At 37.5% G+C, this 11,528-nt stretch overlaps 1 protein-coding gene across 2 annotated transcripts in view; it reads right to left on the reverse strand.

Annotated features, from left to right (window-relative positions):
• The window catches only part of COL14A1 (collagen type XIV alpha 1 chain), a 111,561-nt gene extending 101,271 nt beyond the window's left edge, over positions 1 to 10,290 (reverse strand). For both annotated transcript variants that reach the window (XM_084201510.1, XM_084201509.1), the window contains exons 1-3: positions 9,937 to 10,290; positions 4,247 to 4,363; positions 3,021 to 3,164 (exon numbers count right to left, since the gene is read on the reverse strand). In XM_084201510.1, the coding sequence (XP_084057636.1) occupies positions 3,021 to 3,164; positions 4,247 to 4,363; positions 9,937 to 10,024 (349 nt within the window). In that variant the 5' untranslated portion in view covers positions 10,025 to 10,290. The remainder of the gene's footprint in view (positions 1 to 3,020; positions 3,165 to 4,246; positions 4,364 to 9,936) is intronic.
• Positions 10,291 to 11,528: the final 1,238 nt, after the last annotated feature.

The following is an 11,528-nucleotide window of genomic DNA, read 5'->3' on the forward strand; positions in this document are numbered from 1 at the left end:
GGTAAAGTAGGTGCACAGAGCATCTGAAGATATGTTTAGGTAATGAGTTACTGTTTCTGTGTTTTCCCTCCCTCCCTTTGCATTTATTATTTTCATGGCTCTTTCCCCATTCTATCATCATTAAAGCTCTCAAAACTGACTCTCTTCACACACGAGAGTCCAAATAGTGACATCAGCACCTAAGCCCATGGAGACAAGATCCCACACTGGAAATATAGTCCAGAAAATTGGCAAAGCTAGCTGGGGAAAGTCCAGCATTGCAAAGTTCCCCTCCAGGTCAGTCAACACAAAAGCACATAAGCCAGCTGTTACACTGCACTCTTTACAGAATCAGCATAGATCCAATGCCCAAATCTGTAGTCAGGGCACCAAATACTTCCAGGAGTGCAAGGTTGCTCCAGAGCTGGGACTTGGACAGTTTCCCGTTCCACAAGTGGGTGGGATACCTCCCTCACTATATCTCCAATCTCTCACAACAGCCAAGCAGAACCCAATTTGATTAGCAATTCCTAATATTACATTAGCAGGCAGTAGTGCTCTACTAATAGTCTGAAAGGTTCTGACAAAGTCATTGCTAAAGTCATGTATTGGGAAGAAAAAGCCCTTCCAGAATTTTCTTGGAATGCACATTGGTATCCACACTCCAGCTGTCTGCAACAGCCAGGAAAAGCTTAAAACAATGAAGCTGAGAATATCTTCCACAGAAAAATAAAATTCTACTCGAATTACTCTTCTTAGTTGATGTAAAATTGGATTATGACTGACATTCATCCAAGCAGGCACTAATCCTCAGCCAGGACCAAAGTCTCTCTGTGCTACATCATTATAAAACACTGTGAGGGCATGAAAGGAGGTTATCTGTCTCTTCACTATGTAAGAGAGACAGTGCAAAAATTCTGTTGTACATTTGTGGAACCAAAGTCAAATAGACTTCACTAATCTACCCAATAGTATGTGGAATATCTGAATCAACCAGGAGTATTCCAAGTTCCAATCCAAAATATAACCACAAGACTAAGTTCTAAGGAAGACAATGAGCTGACAAACATCTGAATGTGATTTTCTCAGAGTGACAACCCTTTGCAGAACCTACAGTGCTAACACTCCAGCTACAGAGGTGAGAACAAAAACCTGAAACTTTGACTCCTCTTCTTACTAAGATAGCATTTGAATGTCTATCACCTTTGCCTTTAGCAAACAATTAAGTAACTGATTTGGGAGCAAATTCAAGTTCACAAGTTTGCTGAGGAGCCAGCTTTTACCAAGGCAGATCTTGGTTATTAGCTGGTTTATAGATAATGCCACAACAACACCAGGTCTTAGTCAGAAGTCTGGGTTTAAGCTTTAACTGAACAAGACTCTGACTAAAATGAGACGTGAAATACCAGAATAATATCGGCCAAAAAGGATGCTGCTACTTATCATTCTGGGAGCATTCCTTTGAAAAAAGTCCAAGAGCAAAGCCAACTAGCTGGCCTCCTCTAATGCTAGTGCTATTGAGGGGCAAGTCTCCAGAGAAAATGGTACAGAAGTCTGAAAATGTTCAAAGGAGACAAGTCAGTCATATCCTGACAGATTTCTGGATTTGGGAACTGTCAAAATTCTAACCACATAGGGAGAGGCAAGACAGCAGTTTTACTCTAACATTTACACAGACAAAGATTTTATCTAGCACATGATTTTACATCTGCATTTTCAAAGGAAAAAAAATCCCCACTGGTCTTAGTTCATTAAACACTATGTATTAGAATAAGAATGTATACCTCACTATAAAAAGATAAATACTCTTTTGACAATAAAATTTTATTGTAAGCTTGAGAATTCTTAGTACATCAGTCACAACTCCAAAGCATTAAAACCATACTTCCAATGCACTAAACCAGATGATATTCTCAAAACTCTTTATATATTTGGCCTTTTTTCATCTCTAGAATTAGTGGCCACATGTCAGAGTACAAGGGAAAAAAACCTATAGTACAGGAGAACAAAAAAAAAGATTTGTATATATGCTGTATCTGCATTCTTTACTCATGAAAGGCATCATGGTTTTAAATGAAACTCCAGCCTTAAGTGCAGCCAAGAGAGTATACTAAATAGAACATAATCCCCATATTCTTCAATCATGTTGCTAGCTCTGCTTTTCCTAAAGGCCATTTCAAAAACAACTACAGATAATATCATAGAATTTGCTATTGCCTTCTGTGGGCTTCTCTTTAATGCTAAAATAATCTGTGGTTTTTTGGGTTTCCTAACCAGGACAGAACTTAAGGTAGTAAATACACAGCTGTGGTGGTGAAAGGCTAAAAGTACTTAGATACACACCACATCAAGTACTCAGCATATTTTATCTTGTGCTGGTTTTAAGAGAAAGGTGGCTTGGCAAAGACAGTGAGGAAAATTTAGCATCAGAGAATTCATTAGGCTTTCAACTATACTCCTGCACTGCCACATTATTAACCAAATCTCCACTGATCATATTTAACACACTTAACATGAAGAGCAAGATAAGTCTGATAAACTGTGTATATACCACTATGATATAGACATTAAGAGCATGTCTTGATCATATAAAAATTAAATTTATAAACTTTATAAATTTATTTGACTGCTGTAGACCATTAAGGAAACAGCTGTTCATGCTACTGAACTAGCATCTAGCTGCCAGTTGGCACAGCTATAACATTGTTTTAATAAGAAGGAAATTTTTTAAAGTATCAGAATATAGCACTTTATTTCTACTCACTGAAGATTTTTTCTATTAAATAATTTCCTAATGAAACAAGGAAAAAAGGGATGCCAACCCAATGGAAACAAAGAGCCCAATGCAAGAACATACTATGCAATTAATTCAGGCCTCCACCTATACTTACACCAGTTAAAATACATGGCTTTTATTTTCCTTCTACCACACAAAAAACTGTTTTTTCCATCATTCCCCTTTGTGTAAGATGTGTTACTGTTTCAGAAATGACATTAAATATCTGATACATTCTGTATGTCAGCCATAAAGAGACACCTACTTCTGAACTGGCCTTGTGCTGGCTTACTCTCCTTGTCTTCACTGAATGCAATGATCTGAAGGGCATAATTTTGATCTGGAATGAGACCTTGAATAATTGCTTTGGTTGCAGTATTTTGAAGAATTAATTGATTTGTTTTTCCACCTACAGGAGAAAAGACAAAAAAATCCAACAAATACATAACTTTGTTTATTTTCTTATAGCACAGTAAATGTAACAACTTAAAAATACCTCAATCTCTACCATGACCTAAGCATTCCCACTTTACCCAGTTTTGGGACTATCCATACAGCCAGGCCAGAGAACATCTCAGAAAAGGAACAAGGTAGGCAGCCTAAGCAGTTTTCTTAAACAAAAGCATTCTTAAGATCAGCATTTATATCTAGGCCTCATGAAACAGCCATGGTGTCCAGCAAAATCATTATGAAAAAGAGAAACAATTTACAAAATCTGTCAAGTTTGGTAACATCATATCAACAGGCTTTCCCTCCGTGATTCACTGCCAGTTCCCTGCCATACCCACATCACCTCTGAATACTTGCTTTGCTAACTTTCTTTGAGCTAGGAAATTCTCATGTATAAATACAAATATTGAACACATAAATACAAACAAATACTTGTTATTGAATAAGTAAATACAAATATTTGTATGTCCATTTACATATAAAGATTGCACGCCAATATATACAAAGATGTATTTTAGCCGTATGTTAAAACTGTTTCTGAATCTAAACTTAATTTTAAATGTACAGAAGTAGGACCTTTATAGCTCTATACAGCCACCTACCTTTTCAAGTTTTCATTCAAAAAACTTTTAAAGATTACTTGTTTTCTTAATTCTTTTCTAGACAGCTCACTAAGGGATAAGGGACAAGCTGATCCACCTTGAAGGCTGACTGAATTAGGATTCCAATACTTTCCCCTGAACAATACCTAGAATTCCTTACACCCCACTGGAAGAAAGGTAAAGAGAGATGATCAATGACAATTCCCAAAGACTACACATGAAGCATAACTAGCATTGACCCATCTCTGCTACCTCCCATTTTCTGTGCCTGACCACCCTCGAGTGAAATCAATTTCTCTTCTGTTGACCAGCCAGTATTTCATTACCCAAAGCTTGCTCACAATTTCTTCACTGAGGAGGATAACACTAAACTCTGAAAACTTTTTATGCCTTAGGAAGACAGTTCTTTCACCTTAAAAGAGACCATACAGACTTTTACCTGAACTTGGAGTGACAAGAAGTTTATATCCAGTGAATTGCCCTTTGGGGGCTTTCCAAGAGATCTGTACACTGTCAGGACTCACTACATTATATCTTAGTCTTGTTGGTGGGGACACTGCAAGTTTGGAAAGAAAACAACATTTTAAATTCAAATAAAGACTAACCAATTTTAAACAAACAAAAATAAACACATATAGGAAGACAACACAAAATTTTAATGGTAAAGGATGCAAGTTATTTAAAATGTCACATACATCAGTTTATTAGTTTGTAAAATGACATCCCCAAGTGCACTACTTCCCTCAGACAGACCTTTCATTTATCTCTTTACAAAACAAGCTAAACAACCTAACAGCAGTGGACAGAAGAACAGACAGTGTTAGATGTTAAGACACAAGTTTAGCAGGCAAAGCTGGTAATAAAAATGTTCTTTGTTAATATATGGGAATTAAAATTGCTCTCTTGCTTACACTGACAATATGCATAACCTACACTCCCTTACCTCTCATTACTGGGGGCATTTCCCCACATTTAATGTCACCCAGGGCCAAATTTTCAAATCCTTGTGAAAAGAGAATAATGAAGAGAAAAGGCAGGCATGCACAAGGCAAAGGGAACATCAGCTGCCCAATTTGCAAACCTGGCTAAAGCAGCACAAAGCAAACACTGCTTCAGTCTCTTCAAGACTAGCAGGCACACACAGTCCAGTCAAGACTTAGGGGCAACCTGGATGGTAAGTAAAATTTGGCTTCTATTTATATTGTGATGTCACCCAGGATTCAAACTGAAGCAGCCGGTGAAATGAATAAAAGCATGAAATGATTGGAAAAGAGGTGATATACCAATGAAGCAATGCACACAAGAACAGATGGAGAAACTGCCCCATGTTGTTGCCCTACTATCAGCAACTTTGTGTCACTGCACATAAATGAGTTTTTCACAGCTTTACATCCCACTGCTCAGTCTAACTCCACTAATGCTGGACCACACTCTACAAAACCTTTCCACTCTGCTTCGGGGAGGCACATCCCCTCTTCACTGAAGAACTGCAGCAGAGCACCTGGCAGTGCAGCCTGGCTGTCAACAATGGCAAATCTTCATACATGTGAATAGAATTTGGCTCACAGAGAACAAACTAATCCACAGGGAAAGGCAGCCAGGGAAGCTACTTACAGGCTGAATGACAGAAGGGCTAGCAAACCTTTAACACCTCCAACCTTATTCCTCCTCTTCCCATCGTCTCCACAGCCCCCCTGAACAGTCTCCATAGTTTTCCAAACCTTTGGTGCCTTTGCCACTACATCTTAAGATTTCTGTTAGTAAGTCTAAGAAATCAGGGAAATTAATCTGAAGCAGGCAAGCGGCTCATGCTCACAGTTTGTTGGTCCATTAGATATAATAAACCAACAGTCTCATATTTCTGAGATTTAGGGATTACAGCACATGGAGTGTCTGAGTCAACAGGCAGAATGTGCTGGCAAACAATTTCTGGCCTATCCATTTGACCTGCTACAGCCAATGCAGCTCTGGCATCAACAGCAGCCAAAGACCTGTTCTGAACCAATAACTTTTTCCTACATGCTACTTTTTCCAGGAGCTTGGGGGAAGAAAGAAGGAAAAAGGCATGCTGCAGTTTTTTGAGATTCGGGGGTGCATGTTTCTTCATGTCATCTACTATTAAATACATTTCAGATCTTAGAAGTAAGAATTTGGAGGTTCAATGCAAGAGATATATTCACTTGCATCCAGTCTCTCATTCCCTAAGTGTCACTTTTGTCAGACCAAGGGCAGGTTCTGCAGTTCTCTTCCTTGAGGGACTTGACACCAGAACACAGAAAAGAGAGTACATAAGTACCAAGAACAGCTTATCAACACCTATGCATTCTCAAAGACCTCAGAGAACAAGCTCAAGAAGAGAGGCAAGGGGACAGAAAGAGCAGGCAGCACATGAGTTCCACACACTCAAAGCTGCTCTGATTGGCAGCACTGGGCTCACACCCAACCCAAGCATTTCCTTAGTTGCTGGGCACAATCTTGTCAGACCTCATCTTCAGTCTGCCTGTCACGTCCCTGAAGTTTAGAAAGAAAGAGGCTGCGAGCAAGATCATGTGCAGGAATCACTGCAAATACATCAGTGCTTTGAAAATTTGGCCCTCATACTGCAAAATGTTTTGTTAGGCAGGTTTCTGCAAGAACATTCAGCATGCTATAATTGTAAAAACATGACAGAGACTATGGCAAAAAGTTTTCAAAGCCAAGCAGACTGTAATTATGGATTACAGCTTTTAATTCATTCTCAAGATTCATTGTGTCTTTGAGCTACACATAAATCACAATAAATTGGGGCTGAATGAACAAGAGTGACAAATCATACCTAGGAGTTTGCAAAAGTACAATTCCTTTTATTATTTTGCCTCAGGAATATAAAATAAATTTTTAAATAATGGCTGCATGCAAGTGTGAAAAATGCTGCAGATTTTACTGGGATTAAATGGTAAATTCATATGGGGATTAAGAAGCAGAGCAGAGAGCAACAAAGTAACATCAAGGATTGACCAAAAAAACATGTCTTAGAATTTCAGAGCTCACTTTGTCTGCCATCTTCCTTTCCCATCATTTCTTTCCATTCTACTTTCAAGTTGACAGTTTATGAAAGCACCTTCTAACAAAGAAGCATAGTTCTGGCCTAACTGCTATTAGCCATCACCAAAACAGGTAAATGTATGAGCCCCCATAAAAAACAATCATAGACTTTACAAGCAAAGAAGGACACAATCACCAGTTTTTCTGTATACTACAGAGTTACAATGTGAAAGACTAGAAAAGTGGTGCCAGAATAGTCTTTACATAACTGGTCAATTTTCACTCGGTTCTTTTTGTATCAAAGGCAGCATTGCAGTGGAAGGAAAACTCCGACACAGCAATAAACCATAAGAAAGAAAATAATTATTCACTAGGCAGATAATCAACTGTGTCTTAGTTGTGCAAAGACTAACGTTCTGGCATAGAAAAGTACATATAGCTAAGGAAGTTAAAAATCTAGCACTCAAACAGACAACAAAATATTGATGGGAATTACTACGCATTCACCAACCTGAAGAGGATATCTTTATTTCTTTGGGCCTTTATTGTCTGTGGAACAAAATCTCACTTCTTGCAGAAAGGGAAAAAAATCAATCCAAGCTGAGTCAGTTAACTGATAAAAATCAGTAGCTAGATCTCGTTAAGTGGTTTTACAGGAATGCAAAAGAGAATGGCTGTCAGCAACATTAGAGCAGTCACCCAAAAGAAAACTGACAAGTTCAAGGCTTTGGTTTATGCCACCAGGTAAATTAGCACTCCAAACACATAACTCTTACAGACAACTAAGGAAAGAATGTTTTCAACTCATACTGGAAAGGAAAAATACAATAAATTGCTTATGCACAATTCTCCAGGACATCCAATGGTCTAAGTTTGGATACTAACTAAATACTGGCTTTTAATAGTGGCTAATATTGGCTAATAATAGTGGCTTTCAATTTACTGTTGTCATAAGAATTGAATAAGTTAATATGCACTGCAGTTACTTAGCAATTACAGTAGTACTACTACACATGAAAATTATTGCTACATAAAGAAAATCCATCTTTACATACAGAAAAACTCTCAAAGCAAGTTACTTTATAAATAAATGAAAAATTCTCAACTGTTTCTCTTGCCCCACACTATTCATGTACTATATAAGAACATAAGTAGACAAAATGTTATTTATACATTATATTAAATGGGGAAGAAACAGCAGTGCTGAAAAAATAATTGTTGTTGAGTCAAAACCAAACAGTGCTATGCGGTTTACAAATCAATAAATGAAATACAAACACATAGCTCCTCTGAAGGAATATTTTGTAGCTTCAGGCATGTTGGCTTCAGTCTCACAAACATATTCTCCTTTCCAAGAAGTCACATTACACACCTTTACCTGAGCATCTTTGCCAAAGGAAGGAAATAAAAGCTGGAATTAATGCCAGCTCTTCCTACATGTTGGCAGAGTGTACAGTTGATTAAAACAAACAAATGGTATTAAATTGCAAATAGTTTGCCAACTGCATGAAGAGCTTACTTCAAGAGGTGGCAACCTTGACAAAAAGAATTTGAGAAACATCTTATTACTTTTAGTGCACCAAGAGATTTTTTCTTTTTTCTGTGAACATGGAATAGAGACTTCATATCACCTAATTCAATAGAATAACAGCCATATTGGGCTAAGGCAATGGTCCACTTAGCTTAATATCACACTGCTGACAGCATTCCATAGCTGAAAGAGTCTAAGAACAAGGGAAGTATTGTTCGTTATTCATCAAGTACACTAACTCTAGCTTCTGCTAGGGTGATTACTGTGGTAAAAAAAAAAACCTCTCTGACCTTCATTTCATTGTATTGGTATTAAAGGGAGAACACTCTCCAACTATAACTGGTGGAATCAGAGTTTTTAAAAAAGCAGAGAAGAACATAGTTTTCCAAGATAAAGGAATTTTGCAAAATTTTCTGGAGGTGGACCTCAACCCCCAGACCTGTTTTGCAAATCTTAACCGTATGTATTAGGACTGAAATACAGAGAAAAGACTAACCATATGCTTTGCTTTATTGTCTTATTAAGTCACAAACATTCTGGACCTAATTTCTGACCAGAATGATGCACAGAACATTGGGAACATACATTTCTTGATTCACCTCACATCGCCAACATCATATATTACAGCTTACACGTGTCCCTAAGTTCAGAGAGAGGCTTGTAAAATGCTCACAGATTTCAAAACATCCAGGAGTGTATGCTTCTCCAGCACTCAAGTGCCACGCAGACTGGACAACACTGCCACTTGCATTATCAGGATTTTGAAAGCCTCACGTTGCCAATAGTTTCCAAATGTCCTCATGAATAATACATTACACAAATCACTTTAAAAGACCCCAGGATCCAATTCTGCTCCTGGTTATGCCCATGCAATCTCATATCAAAGGGATTACATAAATCTAAAGTTGAGAGAAATGCCTTTCTTTAGAAATCATAAAAACTCATTGGTATTCTTCCTCCCTCCTTCCCCAAGCAATAGGATAAATTTTTTCTAGCAGTCAAGCTCCTGTCAATACAGTCCAACAAGTATGTAAGCCTAACAATCCCAGCAGTATCCTTTAATATTCACAAAGGAGATTTTCATTTCAAAAGCTGCAGAAGTAGTCTGTGACATTTAACAGATCTGTGCAATATGGAATGATATAAGCATTACAACAGCTACTGTTCCAAAACATACATATTCCATACAAGATAAAAGACATACATATTCCATACAAGCTTCACATCATAGCTGATCCTTCAAACTTGCTTGATTACATAGAGGACAACAAGAGCCATTTCTGATACGTACTTTCATGTAAATAGGAGTAAAAACATGTTGTGTATAATTCATTTTGAGACACGTGAATTTGCACAAATATTTATGCTATTTGAGATACTAGGTTCAAAGAGCACACATAAAGATGCAATTCTACTCCCACCAGCTCCTCAACCTCAGAAGCAAAATTCCTGCTTCATTTCAGTATTATTGGATTCACATCCTACTAAGGAGGATGTAACACTTGCATTTGGAATAAAAAGTCTATTTCTGCACATCAGAGTGAAAAAACCCCATCTTCTTATTTGTGACTCACCTTGACCCTGGACATCACTGATGAAAAAAGGTGTGACAGCTAGGAAAGCCAAGAGAAAACAGCTCTGTATCTCGTATTGACACAGCATCTTCTTCCCTTCAATACACACAGTATCAGCAGGTCTGAAAACACACGGAACAAAAAGACTTACTAAACAGGCAAAGAGAAGGCATCCACTTTAATGAAAATTGTGGGAGAAATCTGGGTTTGATTAAAACAAACAAACAAACAAACAAAAAACCCAAGCAAACAAATCAAACAAACAACTAGGAATTTACCATAGACATCAGTGGAGACAAATTTTCCTGGCAGCAGTTTTATGACCAAAGCACATTCTACCTGAAAGGGACAAAGAACCTCACTTGGGCTACTCAACAGTTTTGAAAACTTGACCCACATAAAAAGGAACTGTATATTCTTTGCTAATCATACATAAGCATTGGAAATAAAGTAAGCTATAGATAATAACAAAATACAACATGTATTTCTATACAATCCAGTTTTGTAAGAACCTTATCAAGATATCTGTAGCAAAGAATTCTGAAACTTTTTTTAAAAAGGCAGAACTTTGTTCTGAAGGAACTCACATCTTCTTCCCATTGTCCAATTTCCTTTTTCTACCTTATTCAGCTTATCCTGTGCTCTCTGTTGTACTGTCCGCACCTACAGTAGGTAGTATCATGGTCAAAACCATTTACACTAACTTAACCAGTTATGAGAAATCAGCACTTTAGAATGCAGCAGTATATGAATACTAAAGGTTGTCCTAGGTGAAATAGCTGGGTTACAGGAAATAATTCTGGTTCCAAAGAGCAAGTTTCAGAATGAGCAATTTACCTGACCACAGAAATGAGCTTAAGAACAGTAGCAATCTCAAGATACATCAACAGGTGCCTAGTACCATACTTTTAAAGATTTCTCATTCAGTCAACTTTACTGCACTAGTTTTAGTCAATTTTCTGGGCCAAAAAGAAGATTTGCTCTCCTTGCCTGTAAAAATTCTACAGGAGAAACAAATTAAGATAATTAATAGTAGATTTCTTGTGGTCAGTAAAGAGGATTTGAAGATTTACTTGGGTAAATTTTGGTTTATGCATTTCTGTTTTGCAGGTTTCTCACATTTATCTCCTCCTTCATTTTCTCTAGTATTCCTGACATACCATCACTGTATTTGCCTTCTATGGTTTCCTTGTCTTGAAGGCACATGGCAAGCGGTTCATCCACTAGTTAATATAAAAAGCAGACTGAAGTACCTCAATCATTATTAAACAGAAGAGGATAAGACCTACATCCTCTTCTCTCTCTGAGCATTTGCAACCTGCTATAGCTGTCCCAGTAGGACAACTACAGTCCTATAGTTGATAGGTCTACTGTCACCAATACCAGTCATGAATGCTTGATATAACTCCTAGAAATATATAGGAGAAATACATACATTGTAAATTCCATCTCCAAAGGAGGTTATCAAAGTTTTAACCATACTATCAACAAATTTCACATTACTTAAACATATATTTTGAATCCATCTCTCATAGTATAAATCTCTCAAGACAGAGGAAAATACCTAGAACCCACATCAAAGATGTGCCCCA

The sequence above is a fragment of the Fringilla coelebs genome (genome assembly GCF_963513975.1).
Source record: "Fringilla coelebs genome assembly, chromosome: 1".
Taxonomy (NCBI): domain Eukaryota; kingdom Metazoa; phylum Chordata; class Aves; order Passeriformes; family Fringillidae; genus Fringilla; species Fringilla coelebs.